At 35.4% G+C, this 20715-nt stretch overlaps 2 protein-coding genes across 2 annotated transcripts; both read left to right on the top strand.

The window, feature by feature from the left end:
• The first annotated feature begins 550 nt into the window (after nucleotides 1-550).
• LOC113234684 (probable alpha-glucosidase Os06g0675700) lies at nucleotides 551-11527 on the top strand. The gene is made up of 6 exons (XM_026470119.1): nucleotides 551-636; nucleotides 1796-2726; nucleotides 5535-5748; nucleotides 7755-8108; nucleotides 8744-9511; nucleotides 10338-11527. The coding sequence occupies exons 1-6, from the start codon at nucleotides 573-575 to the stop codon at nucleotides 10710-10712; spliced, it is 2706 nt and encodes a 901-aa protein (XP_026325904.1). The 5' UTR covers nucleotides 551-572; the 3' UTR covers nucleotides 10713-11527.
• Nucleotides 11528-15982: 4455 nt separating this feature from the next.
• LOC113234742 (ribose-phosphate pyrophosphokinase 2-like) lies at nucleotides 15983-17174 on the top strand. Its single transcript, XM_026470206.1, has one exon. It carries the CDS (start codon nucleotides 16053-16055, stop codon nucleotides 17091-17093), a length of 1041 nt encoding a protein of 346 aa, XP_026325991.1. The 5' UTR covers nucleotides 15983-16052; the 3' UTR covers nucleotides 17094-17174.
• Nucleotides 17175-20715: the final 3541 nt, after the last annotated feature.

Raw genomic sequence — 20715 nt, 5'->3', positions numbered from 1 at the left:
AATGGAAAATATTTTTGCAAAGTGCTTCTGTGACTTTATTTGAAGCAAAAAAAAAATTTAACGTGTAGTGTTTGTGGAGGTGAATTGGTAGAAAAAATAACTAACGAAGACACGTTCTGGATAGGTAAGAATTCGAATTTAGGTATTTTGACAAGAATGTAAACATAAAATGGCATAAAAAGAAAGAAATGTCGCCATAACCGTTATGGACGGAAATAAGCAATCTTTTTACAACCAATGTTTTCGTATATCGGAATATTGCCATAATAACTGCCTTATAACAGCCTCCGTGGCCGGACTGCCACGCACAAGTCTCATGTTCGATTCCCGGGCCGGGAGAAGTATTTGTATAGCCTACATTTATTTCTCTCGTGAGTTTGGGTGTAATTTGTGGTTGTCTATGTGTGTGTCCATGGCACCCGCGACACAGGGTTTCCCTAGTGCGGGGCAATGTTGAGTGTATGCGTTAAAAAAAATTATCGTCTTCCGCTTAATAGACCATAATACTTAACAAATTATAAAAAATATAATTACACGTTCTTTATTTTACAGACCTCAGTGAATCGTAAAATATGTTAAAATACGTGAATGACTATAAAGAAGACCAACAAGAAACCCTTAATTATGATACGAAAGGTACGTTGAATCAGGTGTAGACTATATTATATCTTTCTTAAGACCAACGTAAACCGGCGGACAGGAAGATTGTATGCTATTTTAATTTATATAAGATATAAATTTCAATAATCTGTGAACGATCTTTCCCTCTGCGCCATCGAAAAGCACGCTGGAGGATGTGCCAGGCGCCGTAATCCACAGGCATGCGCCGGGATTCACCGGTATGCGGCGGGATCCTTTGGTGTGCGCTGGAATCTGCCTGAATGCATCATGACTGTTCGACTGCATTTTGGCTAGTGGAACAGAGTCAAATCCGAGCGACTGGTGGCATGTCATCGGATACCGCGGTACGCTGGCGGGCGCTCGCGGTATCGTAAGGGATATCGCTCATCAGTCAGTCATGGCGGGCATGAAATCTTCTTCGATGCTCTACCCCGCTGTTCGCCGGTTTACGCTGGCCCTTATTGATGCTAATCGTATGATTAGAAAGTATAATGATAGTGACGTCACCCTTGCGGAGTTAATTCGTAACAAGATTAAAATATAAAGTGTTTCCAAGATCAGCGTTCTTAAAGTTGGAGATTAGACAATTAAATTAATTGATTTAATTACATTAAAATTATTTTTTATACAACAAGTGACGGAACGACCAAGTCGTGCGCCCAATGGCAAGCTACACTCCTATCCATAACAGTTGCAGTGCCACTCAGAGCTTTAAATCGAAAAAATCTGAAGGGCACTGCCACTGTGCCCGTCACCCTGACACATAAGTTGATAAGTCCCATGTGCCTGTAATTTCATCATTACCCTTACCCTTCACAGCCGGAACGCAGTAATGCTGACATTACTGCTTGGCGGCAGAAATAGATAAGGAACTCTAATGCTACTAAAACTTTCTTTACTTTCTTTGACATGAAACAATACAAGAAAGAAAAAATAATAATAAGATACACGTGTCAAATAGATCTTTCACTCAGCTCCAGATGACTATAAAGCACATTGACCTCACTACTATTCTGCAATAACCCTTAAGTAATTAATTTAACCCTTAATTACATAACACAAATTATAAGAGACCTGCACCCCGGGATCGCTTGTCATTGTGAGCAGTTAAACAACCCAAAATTAGATCTTCTTAATCAGGACTGGGCATTAATAATTATTATTTTCATTTCAGAAAGTACCTGGTATCACTGGCTTTTACTCAACAGGCCTTTAAAGCTTGTCATAGCGTTTCTGATCCTAGCTGTAATAACACCAGTTCTGCTATACCAGTTTTTGTACTTCTCCAGTGTGGATTTAGCGCCTGGGGATGGCTTGTCTATAGGCTCATGTTTACTACCAAGGGCAAATAGATTGCCATGTGGAATTGGCGACGTCAACGCTTCAGATTGTCATCCCCAATGTTGCTATGACTTGATCAACAATTTCTGTTTTCATAGATTTCCATCTCGATTTTCATTTATAGCGTACCGAAATTGGACGGAGAACATAATACTACAACCAAGAATTGCGACTGTACCTTTCGGTCAGAACAGCTTACCACAAATCAGATTATCAATCAACGAAACATCATCAACACATTTATCTCTAATGTTTTATAATCCAGAAAATTTAACCGTCGAAGGAAATAGATTGGACGAAAAAAACTACACATACGTGATATCAAATCCGGAACTACAAGTTGTTGTTAATGGTACCAATGGGACTATATTTAACACTGCAAGAGGCCCTTTGATAGCTTCCAATAATATATGGGAAATGTCTTTTATACTAACAAATGGATCCATGTATGGACTAGGAGAAATTCCGTTAAAGGAAAACGTTACTAAAGTGCTATACAATTACGATGGGGGAATAAGTTCTGTACCTTTAATTATTGCCAAATCTTACGATACTTACCATGGATTGCTAATAGATATTAAAGACCCCACAGAAGTGAGAGTTCATGGAGAAAATCAGATTGTGGTTCGCAGTATTACAACTTCAGGGTTGAAGTTTCATCTTTTTGTTGGACCAAGTCCGAAAGACATAATGAATGATGTGATGAGCCTAATTGGTTATAGAAATGAGCCGGAGTACTGGATGCTGGGTGCCCACGTTTGTAGGTACGTTCAAAGCTTTTTAATTACATTAACTGGAAGTGTACTCTTTCAAATCCAGTGTTAGATTTTGCCAAGTTTTACGTGGCTTTGTTGTTGTTCTTGTTTTTCATTTTGTGTGAATAAGTCATTGCTTTTTGTCACATTAAACTCACATATGGGTTTGGAAATTTAGTTAAATTCATGTTCTGTCGTTGCTATGAAAGGAATTTGTGTTTGGAAGTTTCAAAACATAGCAGCATAACAATTAACAATATAAAATCATAAGGTAAAGGTAAAGTCTTAAATTATTTGGTAAACGGTTAATTTGTATAAAAGTAATACTTATTATAATTTCCACCGATCATATAAAAGCCATGGTAGTGTAATGGTTCGACCTACCGCCTCTCAAGCAGAGGCCGTGGGTTCGTATCCCGACCGTACCTCTGACGTTTTTGGAATTTACCATGAGATTTTCGGTGAAGGAAAATATCGTGATGAAAACTGCACGTTGAAAAAGTTACACAACCCTCGGTAAACGTGTGAAATCCACAATCCGCATTAGGTCAGTATGGTGGACTATGGCCTAAACCGTCGCCTGGTAGGAGGCCCGCGTTCAACAGTACGTGTGAATTGGTTGATGTTGTTGTACATGAAAATTCTTTGACGTCATTCATTCAAATAAAAAATTAAATTTGGCTTTCACTTGAAAATGCTCGTACCCTTTTTAAACGTGTTTTTGAACACAAAGTACCTAAACAAAAGCACAAAAGTTTACAAACCCACCCACATTTGTTCAAGTTTCAACACCTGACGCAGCCACAAGCGTCTAAGATTTACGGGATTGTTCTTGTAAATTAACGAAGTTATACAAGATTGAACTAAACCTTAAATCATAGGTTCCCAAAGTTTTTGGCTCACCGCCCACTTAGGCAAGATAAAAAAATTTCAACGCCCACCACTATCACAAAAAAATAATTGACACGTATTTTTTATATCAACTTGCTTAATTAACACAAAAAAGTCACAAGGAAAAAAAATATAAAATATGTAGTGTAGTTTATATACATTATCTGTGGAAACTTGTAATTGGCCATCTATATTTATTTTATAATATAAAAATAACGGGACTTACTCGCGTAATATTTTAGTCGGAAGCGGTCCGACTAATTTCGACCATATCCATTAGTGGTAACGACGTGGTGAGCTCTCTGTGCTGGACTGTTCCCGACAACAATCCTACGGACAGCAGTAGCAAAGAAGAGTTCCAGGACGCGCTGACGCAACGTATCAGCTTCCCTACTGCGGACTGCGTCATCGGCGCGCGCGCAGAGAGCCGCAGCGCGCAGTGCTAGACGCAGCTAGACGTGACGCGGTCGTGAACGTTGCACTCAACCCCTGAAAAAGACCGTCGGTTATGGTCGAAACTAGTCGAACCGCTTCCGACTAAAATACTACGCGAGTAAGTCCCGTTACTTTTGTATTATAATGTGTGATAACCGTGTTAATTTTCATAATAAAATATATTTATTTTTGTCTCTATCTATAACTATTTATATACCTAACTATTAGTTTCCCTGAAAATGTAAAATAAAATTAATTAAATTACTCGGGTTTTTATTTTTTCAAATGTAGTAGCACGCCCTGGACAGCATCAAAGCCTTCCGAGGCCCCTAGGAATCTAAACTAGTTACAGTGCGGTAGTGAAAAATAAGACAAGAAAAGAACGTGTATTAGTTAAATATTTTAGCGTCATACTGTTTTCATATTCAACCCACAGCCTCGCCCACAGACCATTAATATTTACAATTTGTGTTAATTAATATTAAAGTTCTTTGTATTTTTTATATAATGGTTCAGTACATCATCATCACCTTGCTGGCCTATTGATTTTTCGCTCTGAAACATTTTAATACTCTCGCTAAAACAAGTAAATGACAATTGTTTCTGCATACTCCTTGTACTGTCTGAAAGACTAGTGTGTCTTAAAGTGACAGATTACTTTTGCTTTCTTAGAATAACTGTTTATCAGCAAATGACTGCCTGCATGTATATTTGCTCCCTTGGGATATTTTTTTAAAAAACGACTCTTTGCAGATCTATTTGCTCCCTTAGAATAATTTTATCGTTGCAAATGGCTGTTTACAAGTATTTAACTATTCTTTTTGAATAACCGTATTTTGTAAATGATTGTCTTCAGGTATAACTATTCTGTTAGAATAACCGCGTTTTTGAAAATGACTATCTACAAGTATAACTATACTCTCAGAGTGGTCGTGTTTTTGTAAATGACTCTCTACTAGTATAACTATACTCTTAATAGTTATATTTTTGCAAATGACTGTTTGAAACATAACATATTAGGATAAATAACACCACTTTCAGAACATTGCTACGCTGTCGCATTTGCGCTTTAAACCAGTATGCAAATCGGCAACCCTTCTCATACTTGGCCTTATAAACCGTTTAGATGATATTGTGCTTGATCGTGGACATGCACACGCTGTGGGTTGCATGCAAGGGTACATAGGATTTCTAGAAATACTTTTAGACAGAGCTAAATATAACATGAAGTCTACTGTTCAGTAAAAATAGACTTTTTTTGGCTACATCCAAAGAGAGCATTTCTACGAATTTTCAACAGTTTAGAATAATCACAAGATCTCAGGTAAAAGGAGCCCCAAGAAGACCAAGAAAAAAATTGTTTCACGACACCCATAACTAGGGCAGCTTTTTCCGCTACCAACTAAAGATGACGACTTTAGATTTTGAAACAGTGCCCTTCATTATAATGATTCCATATGAAACATTTATATTGAATACTTTTTCTTTCAGTGAACTACCGCAAACTCGTAGCACTCCTCTGAAGGATTTGAAAAATTTCCTCGACGAGGCAGCAGAAGCTAACCTGCCTTACGAAAGCCACTGTGGTATAGGTCCCATAGTGCTTAATGACAACGAATGTGACCCGGTAGATGATGATAGAAACAAGGGAGCTGATGCTGTACGATCCAGTGGGAAGAAATATATACCTCTTGTTTCACCTTATGTGAGTATTTATTGTTTAACCTACTTTAATTTCACCACAAACAAATCGACTCATCCGAAGAACAGAGTCCGATGTGATTATACAACGAAAATAGGATAAATGCATAATCTCCTTATTTAAAATAAAACCTAGTTATAGGTGTTTTCATAATTTGATGTATAATTTCGTTTCGGAAATATAAAATCGATCAATGGTCGCTTTGATATCCACAGCTAAGAACAGCGAACAAAATGTATAATGTCCTGAGAATAAGCAATCTTGCACATGAGTCTTTGTTATACGGTTGAGTCGAAAATAGGGACTTTCCTGTGCTATGAGAACCAGAACAACAGCATTCACTCAGGGAACTACCCAGAACACCAAGATCAGAACCAATTTGGAAAAATTTGTTTCTTAAATTGGTCCTACCTAGAATCGGTCCCGAAGTCTCCTCATCCAACGCTATCGAGGTCGTCAAAATAAGAAATTCCTCAGTTTAACAAACATTAGTTTAGAAATTTATTAGGAAACGGAAACAAAACGGAAAAGTAATGGTAGTAAGTAGAACAAATTAAATTTGAGCACCATATTCAAGAACAAAGATTCGTGCTGTTTGTAGAAGAAATATACAAATTTCTATACAAACATCCACGAGAACAATCTTAAATTAAAAGTCAATTAGCTCAAGTATTTCACAGTAAAAAAGTTCACAAGTCCGTTTCTGGAGAAAACCCCTTTTTTACTCTACAAGTGTGAAACCGGGTTATTAAAGTTTATAATAAGTTTATAATATTTTTTTAGTCCTTTTTTTTAGTAATAAATTAAAGGTATAATCATGGATTGTCATATAATTATTTCTAATAAGTAATTCTGTTATTTGTGCCTACTCAAAAGTCCAAATTAATGAAAGTTTACGAATTTAGTGTATATTGCCATATGCAGAAATATTTCTTTTTTAGCAACAGTTGTCATCTCTACACTAATTTATGGTCCGTCTTTTTTCATTTTTTGAGTAACATTGCACTCGTTTCTTATTTTAATGAATGATCATTCCGTTTTGTCAGTTATAAAAAAAGGCTTGAATTGAAAATGAATAAAACAACCGTCCAGCCAAACACGTTTGTGTAAAACTATGTACATGAAACAATATGGTTTCATCTGTACATCTGTACGTACATATCCCAGAGATTTACACCTAAATAAAACTATATCAGATAACACTAACTACCAAGCTCGAACTGTAAGTTATAACAAGTCTGAAGTTTAGACTGAAAGATGACACACTTTTCAGATTTCCGATATCAATTAAAAGTTAGAACTTGTACGAAATACACATATGAAAAAACTTATTTTGAAATTGGGCAGTTAGATCCCTAGTTTCGTATTAACTTAACTAGCGGATAATTCATATATTTACGTCACATTTTTTCTAATATGTCGATATTTCAAACCATTCCGTAGTCCTTAATCATGAGATTCCGCAGCGGTGACTCGACGGAAACAACGCACCAAACCCCTGACAGCCCGGTAACTCAATACGAGTGTGGGCGCAGTTGGCAACAACGAGCAACTATCGTTGTTGCCACCTGCGCCCACACACATCTCGTTGACTTAATTTTTATCAAATTCCTACGTGAGTAATATAAGTCTGAGTCTCACGGTAGTTTTCTATTTGAAATCCCTCATTTCATACTAAGCAGTATTTTTGGGTGTAAAATTGCTTTGCAACTTTGATTGACTGTTTTCGTTTTTGTTTCCGGATTTGTATTCTTCAAGTCGAAATTGAACAAACATATTCCAGTTGATATTTTCTGATAACTTCACAAAATCTAAAAAAACATCATATAATGAAAATAATGTAATGAAACCTATAAAATGTTTGCTGACACACAGCCAGAATATTTATAGATAGATCTGAATCGGCTCGGGTTGCTCGGATTTCAACCTAAAATGTTTAACTATCGAGCCTCGGAGGTCAAATTAGTAAAATAGTTGCCATTTATAACAAAATTTAATTCTTTTCACAGTTACGCTATGAATATTCCGTTCCAGAGAACGAAACCTCTCAAGAAAATGGTACACTTACGAAGCTAGACGACAAATGTTCTATTGCTTCTCAGTACGAAGACTATATCCTTCAAACAATACTTCAAGAACATATAAAAGGTGATATTACAGAAATTCGTGAATTTTATCAAGGTCTTGTTGAAAATAGAACGGTAATATACCCATATTACGAAAATGTCACGGAGGATTTTATGCAACAAATTTGGAAATACGATTTTAAAGTGGATGGCGTGATTTTGCACAACGCCTGGCCTTTGGATGAATCTTTGAAGAATCATAACGATACTTACGATATATTACCGTATTTTAATGAGGTAAGACTTCGAATTATTTTGTTCAATAATCATTATCATTACCGCAAAACTACACTATGAATTTTTTTGATCCTCTCATGGTCACTACATTTTAAAATATTTCTTCAACTAACTTCATGTCAATAATAGGTGTTATCTAAACTAGTGCAACAAGTTCAGAGTTTAAAAGAGATTCATAAACACAAAACTTTTTTTTTGTAATACCGAGTGACGAGACAAGTAATTCGTGCGCCTGGTGGTAAACCGCCTGTCATTTAGAACTTTAAATCGCAAACATCTGAGGGACAATACTACTGCACCCATCACCCTGAGACATAAGTCGACAAGTCCCATGTGCCTGTAATTTCACCAGCACCCTTCACCCTTCTAATCGGAAACCCAATAATGCTCACGTTACTGCTTAGCGGCAGACATAGGTAAGGCAGTAAGTACGTCTCTGAACGAGTTCTTTTACAAGTAGTTCTTCTGCTACTATATCAAAATGTCTATGGCGAAATTCTCATCTCCAATTACCTACACTATCGATATGTATACATTATAAAAGCCGTGTAAAATAGACAATATGTCGTATCAAATGTGACTATTCATCAGTGAACACCCACTTGAAATAGTTTTAAATAATTTACGTATTTCAGGACTTTGCTGTCGCATTTAATAATACACCTCAATGGAACATCACAAGATCAAATAGAGATTTATATGTAAACTCCCATAATGAATATGGAAACTTCTTCGCAAACGCTTTTAAGAAAATCTCCGGGGAGACACCAATTTGGGCCACGAGTAATCGTATGACCGCAGATTTAATCGTGAACAGGCAAAGTGTTGATACTTCCTGGACGAATCTTCAAAGGGAATTGGTACAGGCTGCGCTAGGCGGAGTATCGGGGCAGTGGCTGTGGGCATCCCCGATTTGCGGCGACACGGAAAACTTTAACAGAACCATGCAGATTCCTCTATGCGTCAAGTGGTATATGGCAGCTACTTACATGCCAATGATTAAAATACATTCAAAAAATACAAGAAGAGACCCTTTATCATTTGTTGGAACAAACAGAGCAAATATAATAGCAGCACTAAATAACAGATTGCGTTTAATGCCTTACTTTTACACGACTCTACAACAAGGACCATTATTACGACCAATGTTTTATCAATTTCCATTGTCCGCAAATTTGACCGATTTGAACACGCAATTTAGTGTTGGTGAGGATCTCATCATTGTACCAAATCTGGAGCCTTTTCAGACCCGTGTACATTTGTGGATACCTCCTGGGCAATGGTTTGAAATGTGGAGTGGCTTACCATTGATCGGTAAAGAAGGTGAACTTGTGACCATGACAACGACTGAAGCCGATTTGTTAACTTTGATACGGGGTGGTTCTATTGTTGTCATACAAACGGTGAGTTATTTTCTTTTTGAGGAAAAGAAATTTGAAATTAAAGAGATTTTTTTTTATCTGTAACCAAAAAAGAATCTCAACCATCCTTTGATTGTGACAAAAAAGGGAGCACTTTAATCTTACTGATGTTTTTGAATGTTTTCCTCTCAGTTATTTCGCAAATAATCGCCTAATAATAATCATTATAATATAACTATGTATATACCGAGTCGCAGATATCAGACTGGTTCTATCATACTCTACTCTACCATTAAATATTCAGTAAAAATAGAACAGAAATTATGACGACCTCCGTTCTCGAATCTACATCTCTGAGGTCCCAGATTCGATCCCCGGCCGGGTCAATGTAAAAAAAACTAACTTTTCAATATCGAGTTCTTAGGTTTTCGCGATTGTTACACATAGGAAAAGAAACTATTTTTCCGGATTTAAATCGCGTATATTTGTTTTTTTAAACAAACTGACGTTTCGGGCCCTTTACAGGTCCCATGGTCACGGTTGACTCAACCGTCAACATGGTCAAAAAATAGGAAATCGTAAAAATAGTTTCATAACTTTTCAGTATTATATCGGGTTTGGGCGTTTGTGGTTCCGTCGTTCTTTCCAATTTACATAACACAAGTGCTTTAGTTATTTACTTTGGGATCATAGCAACGTATGTAATGTTGTCTAATATGTGTATGATACTTATTTATTATTTATTTATTACGACGCAGAAAAAGAATCGCCGCTTTTCCGCAATGTTTAATTGTATTACATTGTAGAATCGATCAATATCAAAGTATTTGTTTAAATGGCTCATTTGACTCTACCTTATATTTTTCAGGATACTCGAACTTCAGCGGACGACACACGTCTGTTCGCAGAATTCTCACTAAAAATTGCATTAAATTGCATAGCTGTAGAGATTGAACACACAAGTATTTGCCACGCAAAAGGCATGCTGTACATGGCCAAAAACACCACTTTAATTTTCGAAGCCAATTCTAAAGAAGTACGAATTACTCTAGAAGGAGACTCTACGCCTTTCTGTAGTACGTCGCAACAAACTTGGAGTAGAAATTTGAAACAAATAGCCATCTATGGGCTTGAAAACGAATTCAACAACATGGACAACCACAGATATTTACTATTTTCGCCTCCGGTAAATTTGTGTGAACTTGAAATTCGTGAACATATTATTATACAATATTTTACTTAATATCAGAGTAAGCAGGTGTTGGGGTTAAGCCATGGTTAAGCCCTTTCGTTTGAGTACATGCATTTTTAAACACTTTAAACTAAGGTACTTTAAAAAAGGTACGTTTGGAATCTTGCATAATGACTTTGTGAATGAATGTTATTTTCAGTACCGGACGTGAGATCATAACATTTTGCAACGTAAGAGTAGCGATGCAATCGCGCGTTCGTAAAACGCTTGGGATTTATAGGGGATTGGATCGATGCAATCGCGCGTTGGTATCGATGCACTGGCGCAGTGCAATCGCGTTTGCATCGCTGTTTAAAATCGCGCGCTTGTGTAAAAGTAGGCGAAAAGCGACTGCATCGCGTTTGCATCGCTGCTAAAAATCTAGAAATTTAAGCCTTTCACAGTTCAAATAATTTATTTTATTGCATCATGTTCATGTACAGAAAATAGCATATCATACAAACATGGACCCTGACAGGGTATTGCAATCTACTATTTCTAAATAAATATTTATTACAATCTGAAACTAATCCCAAAATGAAAACATTAACTTCCCACAATAATAGTAATAAGCACACATAATATTATGTCAAAAGTATGTATATGTGGGACAAAGCTTCGGCGCGCCCGCGCCGATAGAAAATAGGCCTGCTGCCTGGAGCTGCGCGTGTTATTTACAGTGCCATCCAGAGGTGCGGTGACGGAGAAGGGGTTTTGCTTTTAATTATATTCTAATTGAGTTCTTAGGTTTTCGCGATTGTTACACATTGGAAATGAAACTATTTTTCCGTATTAATATTTGGATATATGTCGCAAAAGTTAATTAACACGTTGTTGGAAATACTACGTAATAATTTTTCACTATAAAAAATAAAAAAAATAGCGTGGTTTGCATTAATATTAATATTAGACATAACTGGTTGAAGACTGTACCACCTCAGTCAACCGTGACCATGAGACCTGCAAAGGGCCCGAAACGTTGGTTTGTTTGAAAAAACAAATATACGCGATTTAAATCTGGAAAAATAGTTTCTTTTCCTATTATACTAATTTAAATATTTTTTTTAATTATTACGTAGTATTTCCAACAACGTAGTAATTAACTTTTGCTACATATATCCAAATATTAATACGAAAATATAATTTCTCAGAACTTTACGAGTACCTACTTCTTTTGCCAAAATATTTTTTTAAATCATCAGAATGATACACTCATCTCTTGGTCTTGGTAGGTCTTTTTCGCTCTCACGGCTATGTGATTCCTTGTCAATAAGCATGGTGACATCCAATTGTATTAGGAACCTAAATATATATAGAGGTTTTATCCGTCTTTTTTAATTTCATATACGAGTACTCAGGCCTTTTTGTGACCCGTTGTAGTCTATTATGTTATGTTAAGTCACACAAGATCGCAAGTTACTTTGTAGAATTTGTATCAATCTATAATCAAGTTTTGCTGACATAAAAAAGCGTAAAATAAAATATTATCCAGTTATGTTGTGTGATTTATTATTTTATTACAATCTGTCATTTACCCTCGTCAAAGCACGATTCATTAATTTTGTGCTACTGTGCTCGTTCTCATTTCTTAAGAAAATTACACAAAGAAAAATAAACAAAATTCTATGTTTTTCTTCAATCATTGTAATTTTTTTATAAAAATACCAACATTAAAAGTTCGTGGAATTACATTTATATGTCAAGTTTTATTGAAATCGATTATCGGAAAGAGCGCGAAACCGGATTCTTCCTCTATTTTGCCACGCTTAAAGGCGGAATATTTTCTTTTAAATTTAAATGGGATTAATACCTACCAAGGTACCACTTTGACTTGTGACTTATATACAAAAAAAATCCAGTCGAATTGAGAACCTCCTCCTTTTTTTTAAGTCGGTAAAAAATTAATTTCATTTTATTCAGGTGGAGTAAAATGCCGATTATTTAATCAAAATCAACCTTATTTGTACCACTTTACGGTGCATTTTTCATTGTTTTCGGATTCATTTATATTTCATTTAAGAGTGCAATTTTTTTAATATATAATACTAGCCGGTGCCCGCGACTTCGTCTGCGTAATATAAGTTCTTCGATGACCCTACCGTACTGCTTACTTGAGAAATGATTGGTTGTCCATACAAACGTATTTTTACCTATTGCACCCAGTTTAGAATTTATTTTTGTGGCAAAAAGGCTATGATGCTTCTCCTAGATCCCATCTATATTTATACCAAAATTAAATTTAAATTAAAAAAAATACTACCTCAAATACCTTTGGTTGATTTCGCATAACAGTGAGTGTTGAATCATAAATTTTGGAAAAAATATGTAGTAAAATTGAGGATATAGACTGATCTGTACGGTGTAAAAACACGAGTCCTAAAAATTTTCACAATAGAATAAAACACACTTAGCTCGAAATTTTACACGAAAACCGCTGTATTAAATAGATACTTACTTACCAATATTTTCTATACAATTCAATGGAAACTTTTATTCCAAACAAAATATCCATATTGTGTTCAAATAAGTAACAAAATTGTTAGAAACTATGTTAATATAAATCCTCTAACAATTGACGTGTACCCGTACCCAATGATATAATATGAGCCCATCGTTCCATCGACCACTGTACAAAGAAGGCTATTGGCGCTGCCCCGCAACCTACGCATTAGGGACGCTACCCGCTAAGCAAAATGGCACTAAGGGTCGAAACACAAAACTGCGAACCGGCGAGATGCGAATTCGCAAAGCAGAAAATTGCGACGCTTATTGCTGCGATGCGATTTCGTGTGGCAAATCATCTCACTGCCACGGTTCGGGTAACCATTCTTTAGACGATCATCAACCGTACTGAACGTATTTTTAAATAGGTATCGACATGGATCGTATGTAGAGTGTTGCACTGCTGTTATTGATAAGAAAGTATAGGATAAAAAACACAAAGAAGTTTAACAACGCAGGATAGTGCGATGCGGAGCAATTCGCAAATTCTTGCGATGCGTCATGCGAGCTCGTAGATTTCTGCGATGCGGCGCATCACAGTTTTGTGTATCGACCTTAAAGCCATCATCTAGCGCCACGGTAAACATTCCCGAAGCGCTACAGTAGCGTGGCAACTCCAACAGGATTCTGACAGCGTCATTATACTGAACGCACAGGGCGCGATACGCTTTCTGTGTTTAATTAAAGCTGCATGTGTAGAAAGATTGGCAAAATAATTCATATATCAACTGAACTAAATAGAACACGTATACTATACGATATACATTTTTCAAATGGCTTCAATTTCGTTTGTAAAAAAATAAATTCAGAAATAAAGCCAGTGTTCCGGCCGCTCGATCCAAGCAAAATGAACCGTATTAGTGCGGGAAAAGTTTGAATTCGAGCTAAGGTATTATCGACTCTTAAACAGAGTTGCTTTCGCATTTTTAATATTAGATTGGATTCATTTTGACGACCTCTGAGTCGAGTAGCTTGCTCACCGACTTTCATGGCGTCGCCATCTCTGAGGTCCCGGGTTCGATATGCATTTAAATTTCCCACTTTCCTTCCGCATAAAATTAATAAAATAAATACACGAGCGCAACTACAGTTCCATACACATTCTACTAAGGCTGATTATACATGGCGCCGTGGCGTCGGTATTTTTTGCTGCTGCGGTGCCGCAAGAGTTATGGCGTCATACCGCAGCACCAACAGAGCAAATACAGCCCATAATTAATAACGCCGAATATATAATAATAACGTTGACACAGACTTCATACGCCTCTTCAAAGGCTCGCGCCGAGGGTGCACGTACCCTCTCTATTGCCCAGATAGCTACCGGAGCTGTTGGCTCGCTCACCTCCCGTTGTGCATTGCACAACTGGCGATTGCCAAAAATATAACCGACACGTTTCGCCTCTCTACAAGGCATCCTCAGGAGTTGCCGATTGTTCGACGTTCAGCCGAAGAAATTCTCAATTTAACAATTGTAGTTTCTGCATTAAAAGGCAACTGTCGCGTTAAGTTTTGTTTTACACAATGGTTATATTCAGTAGCGTGATACACAACGACCTTCACCTTTGTATTTCCGATTACCGTTTAATCGATCAATACCACCGTGCATTTTCTTGTTATTTACTTAAAAATCGTTAAAAACTTAAATGCTAAATTGTAACAGATATCTCTACTTAGAGAAAAATACTAAACCAATAGACTTCTTAATTTCGTCACATTTCCATGTTTATAACGTTTCTTAGCAACAACAAGTTATTTTTAAACTAAGAAAATGCGTCTTGTTTTTGATTTTAGCAGTCAGTGTTGTGTGGTGAGCCTTAAAAGTTAGTGTTACAGTCTTACAGTACAATAAAATTCGTTTAAACTAATCAATTTTTAAAATATTGACTATAACAAAAAATTTGTCATGAGACAAATTGTGCTTATTAAAAAATGAAATTGAATAAACTGAGGCTTTAGAGAAGTGATACAGAAATAAAATATACAACTTTTTTCTCATTTTATAAATGAGGTTTTAAGACCTATTATTGCGTGGTCCCTGAATAATTTATTTATAAACGTACCTAAAGAAGAAAGAACATACTTAAAATATGTGAATGTGAAATATTTATAAAGGACAAGACTCCTCAATATTTTCATTTGAGAATGTTTTACTTATCACTACAATGATTTCCAGATATCATTGAATAAACTAATAAGTCTATTCAATGATATCTGGAAATCATCGCATGTTTTTATTTTTGCAAAAATGAAACTTTAATAAAACTAATAAACAAAATTTCTTTACAGATGTAATTTTAAGTCACAAAGTTGTGATATACACATTTCAGCAAAATAAAAATAATTTCTAAGTATTTTTTATACATAAACTAAAAGTTGCGAGAAACAAAAATAATTAAGTACATTATATACTAGTACTTCATATAATACTGACAGCTAGAGTAATAAATACTTATCGAGGTCTTAGGTTTTCGCGATTGTTACACATAGGAGATGAAACTATTTTTCCGGATTTAAATCGCGTATATTTGTTTTTTCAAACAAACCGACGTTTCGGGCCCTTAATAAATACTTATTAAAGTCTATTAACTGAGAAACAACATATATATACAAATATATATATAATATAAACAATAACGTCATTTGAACAAGCCAATCATTATACTCCGTATAATTATTTGCTTGTGTACTATTTATATCATCTTGTGTATATTGATAACGAACTAAATGCTTCCATTGCTGGGGGCAAAGATAGGCACCTGACCCTAGATAAATCTGTAGTTAAAGCAAATATGGACTCATTTTTCCACCAACCATCAGACAGTGAAGACTTACTTCACTAACGCTGAACTGATGATATCTGATATCTCGGAAAATATAAAAGAATCGACAGAGCAAAAACGGGAACAACACTTCAGTAACCCAAACGCCAGAATGCCGAATATCAAAGTCTTTTCTGGCAGTTCTCATCCTGAAATCGCCAAGCAGATTACGTCGAGGCTTGGTCTGCATCTCAGCAAAGCTACAACCAAAAAATTCAGTAATAAGGAAACCAACGTCGAGATTGGAGAATCCGTCAGAGGCGAAGATGTTTACATCGTTCAGAGCGGTTGTGGTGAAATCAACGATAACCTCATGGAACTCTTTATAATGATCAATGCGTGTAAAATTGCGTCAGCTTCAAGAGTCACCGCTGTCATTCCAGCCTTCCCGTACTCCAGACAAGATAAGAAGGAAAAGAGCCGTGCACCAATAACAGCTAAGTTACTTGCTAATCTTATTTCTGTTGCTGGCGCTGACCATGTGATCACTATTGACCTTCACGCGTCGCAAATTCAAGGATTCTTTAACATCCCTGTTGATAATCTTTACGCTGAACCGGCTGTCACCAAATGGATCAAAGAGAATATTCCAGAATGGGAGAGCAGTGTCATGGTATCCCCTGACGCAGGAGGTGTGAAGAGGATGACAGCAATAGCCGATAGGCTAGATATAGACTTTGCTATAATTCACAAAGAGAGACAAAGGGCTACGGAAGGAGATGATTCTACAGTGCTCATTGGTGACGTAAAGAACAGAACAGCAATCATGGTAGATGACTTGGCTGATACTTGTGATACTATTGTAAAAGGCGCTGAGAAACTGCGAGAAGCTGGAGCATCGAAGATATACGCTATTACAACACATGGTGTGCTCGCAGGGGATGCAATTGAGAAAATTAATAAATCCAGTCTAGAAGCTCTGGTAGTCACAAATACAATTCCTCAGGAAAACCGCAAGAAAATATGCCCTAAGCTACAAACTATAGATATATCTGTGATGTTAGCTGAAGCAATCAGGCGCACGCATTATGCAGAATCTGTTTCTTATTTATTTACGAATGTTCCTTATTAATTATGAAATGTAATAAAGCTAAAGCAAGAATACAAGGATAAAACGAAAATACCTGTTTTGTTTACGTAACGCCTCAAATAAGAGTAGGTACTTTAAACACTCGTCATGTGTTTAATAATTGATACTAAACGTACAGATATTATAAAATGAAAGCTTTTTTATATATTATTAAATAAAAACTGCTAAGACACAATATGTATTTTGGAAGTTTTGATTTCATTGTTTTTATTTTTAACGCTTTGTGCAGCATGCATACAACACTATGCGGTGCTACATACCGCGAATAATTTTTGTTGCTATTAGTACGGTGTTACCAACTTAGTGCAATGCCACTAAATATGAGGAAATAAATTATTTACTTAGTTTCATTAAACACTAGTTTGTTATAATTATTAATACAAAGATCGAACACCTAGAAAAAATTCCTTCGATCCGGCCGGATTCGAATCGACGTCTCCTGGCAAACCGTATCAGACGCAATGCCAACTAAGCCTCGGAACGCACTAGCGGATCTCACGAATTTTTCTAGAAAACACTTAGAAAAGATTTTTTTCTAAGTATTCGATCTTTGTATTAATAATTATAACCAAATTATAATCAAACCAGTGGAGTAATTTCACAAAAAATAATTTAATGTCATGGTGGTGCAACATTCTGACATTCAATAACAAATTCATTAAATACTTTTTAATTCACTTGAGGAATATTTTATTTTTATTAGACTTCCAGCAAAACGAATGATTCGTCTGTATTTTTTTTTTGTGTGTATGTCACTCGATAACTTTGACATTTGTGAACTAATTTCGATATTATTTTTTAATAAAAAGGCGGTACCCCCGTAGTGATCCCATTCAAATTTGAAGAAAACATAGGGTGTTTGGGGGCAGATTTGGATTGGGAATTCGGCTTATTGAATTTTACCCAGTTTTCCGTTAAAAGATTTTAATGAAACTTGACACGTGTAATATGGCAGATGTAATTCTAATGAAAATAAAACACAGTGAAAACGAATTAGCAAACTTTTGAAGTCGGTTAGTAAGTAGTAAGTTATAATTATTTGTTGTTGTTGTTGTTATGCAAATATGAATTTTTGTGGTAAGTAAAATAAAGGTATTATTGTACATAGAAATTTTGAATTATGAGATTTGAGGTATTTAAAAGTAACTCTGAAGCAACATCGATATAGCACTGCCATCAATAGAATGAGATTTGGCCACTGCAGAATTTCCGCTCACCTGAAAGATTGGGAAACCTCCAAAATGATAAATGTCCACGTTGTACCGAAGAAACAATCCACTTACAACATATTACTTTCAACGATGTTCAACGCCATTTTAACCATCTGATACTTGTGGGCAGAAATAAAGGACCGTTATGATGATGGCAATGACAGTGATGTTCCAAAAAACGTGCAATTATTACTTTGAAAGAAAAACTTATATAGAGCAATATGTAACGTTACATTTACGCAGTGAACGAAACTTAAGTGTTTTCCTTTTACATTTTAAGTGTAATAATTTTGTTGTTAAATTTGTGATCATTTTGATGATTAGCTCAACAAGACAAAGTACCCCGAGCCGTAAAAAGCAATAAAAAAACAATATATGACATTTTCCATTATCTAAGCATCCATGTTATAAAATAATACAAACCCTTAGAGGATGGAAAAAATAAAGGAAGGTTTCCATAATCCGAGGTCCAACCATTTATTAAATTTTGACAGCTTGAATTCCAATCACTTAGTGATGTCCAAATGCGTTTCCGATTCGATTTTTTATAAGAGTCGATTTTGTTTATGAATAAGTTTAAATCGTGAATGTGAGCGGTTTCAAAAAAGAACATATTTTTTCTGATTGGGATCGTGATGTTGCGTTTGACAATTTGTGTACTCAAGAATTAATTATTAATGTTAATGAGGATTCAAGTGATAATGATTTCCGCTTATGTGGAGAAGAATCCGATGACTCATTGTAATAAAAAATAAAAATGTATTATAATTATTAAAAATTTATTAGATAGGTACCAAAATTAATCAACTTGAATAATCTTCCATACATAATCTGTTGGCTCAATAAATATCGGAGCCAAAGAGCACGTCACTTAACTAAAATTAAAAATAAAAGAGTTTAGGAAGTATTGCATTTTTTTATCTAGGTTGTATGTCAATAATTAAGGAACTTCGGAGGCATGCATATGTCAAAAGTTAAAGAAATGGTTGGCCGGAGTATATCATGTAGATACGTCTATTTGAGGCGCTTGTAACTATTATACTGCACAAGGACTTAGAAATTGTAAATAGAAACAAGAAATTAATACTAGCTACTTCGACTTCCTTGTTACAATAAGTATTACAAACCAGGAAGTAGAGTCAGATGGAATTGTATTCGACAGCTCGAAAGTCGACAAGCGGCGATTAAAGTTTCCGTTACGTGGAACATCTGGTTGTTTGTCGACTTGTACACAAAATATATACACAAACAAATTACATTATCAAAGCAGTGGAAGAACATTTGGTATGTATGTGAAATATAACAGTTAATTCCAAGTGCGTACCTATGCGTGACAAACTCATCATAATTCTTTCATCAAATGTAGAAAAAACAATAGCGAAATTATTGTTAAAAGAATTCTTTAGTGTCTTCAAACGTCGTAATTACAAGTTTGAATGATGAGTTTGAAATTTATTAGATTTTCAAATTATTCTAAAGGCCTGTCTAAGTCGTATGAAGCAAATCATATTTAGTGCATGAACCAGTGTCCGTGCACAAAATTTTTGTGCAAAGTTGCGGCGTAGGAGAAATGCCCTTAATAAAATAATACACCGAATATATTTTACTCAATTATGTAAAAATAACCTCCAAAACTTCAATCTTGAGTTCCCCAAAACCGAATTTATTCAGGAATAGCAAGTTTATTTAAACTCTGTATTTTCACATATTTTTCATAAATAGACATATACAAATTATGTCAACAAAAAAAGATGTGGGAGTTCGCTATTGTCCTATAATGAATGACAAAATATTAATTTACTACAGGACTTTAGGAACAAACTATTAGTCTAATAATAAAAATAAGTTGGTTGTTGAGTTGAAGATGATTGAAGTCATACTTTATTATTTATTTTATTCATTGAGTGTTGACTAGAGAACCATCAGCTTAAAAAGGTGACAAATAATTTAACGTAAAACGCAATTAATGTACTTGAAGTAAAAATTAATTCTTGTAAAAACTGTAACTATTTTAAGCAAAAACTCGCCATTTTTCTACCATTTGCATCCACACAATTTTATGCAAGATAGAATAAAACAACATTTTCGATGTTGCCATTTTTTGGAACATTTAATCGTGTAGTTGTTATCGACTGTTGAATCAATAGATTGTGATTTAAAAATATTGTCGATATACAACGTCAAATAAAAATTAAGTTACATTTTTTTCCAAAAACATTCTATTAAATTAAAAAATTAATTATCCATTAAAAGTTGGTGAGTCGCGACCCGGTACCGGTCCATCAAAATAAAATATCGGTCGCAATATTCCGCCTTGTTGAAGTGGAACCAGACCTCAGGGTAAAACTATCGTCATTTTCCGCGAACTTGGATTCTTTAGTAAAAAATGAGCA

This window comes from Hyposmocoma kahamanoa, unplaced genomic scaffold (genome assembly GCF_003589595.1).
Source record: "Hyposmocoma kahamanoa isolate Upper Pololo Valley unplaced genomic scaffold, ASM358959v1 86, whole genome shotgun sequence".
Lineage (NCBI taxonomy): Eukaryota > Metazoa > Arthropoda > Insecta > Lepidoptera > Cosmopterigidae > Hyposmocoma > Hyposmocoma kahamanoa.
This window is presented reverse-complemented; position numbering and strand designations above follow the sequence as displayed.

Coding starts and splice junctions, on each gene's coding strand:
- LOC113234684 (XM_026470119.1), top strand. CDS start 573: ATGTTAAAATACGTGAATGACTATAAAGAAGACCAACAAGAAACCCTT. Junction 637..1,795: donor CCTTAATTATGATACGAAAG/GTACGTTGAATC, acceptor TTTTCATTTCAG/AAAGTACCTGGTATCACTGG. Junction 9,512..10,337: donor CTATTGTTGTCATACAAACG/GTGAGTTATTTT, acceptor TATATTTTTCAG/GATACTCGAACTTCAGCGGA.
- LOC113234742 (XM_026470206.1), top strand. CDS start 16,053: ATGATATCTGATATCTCGGAAAATATAAAAGAATCGACAGAGCAAAAA.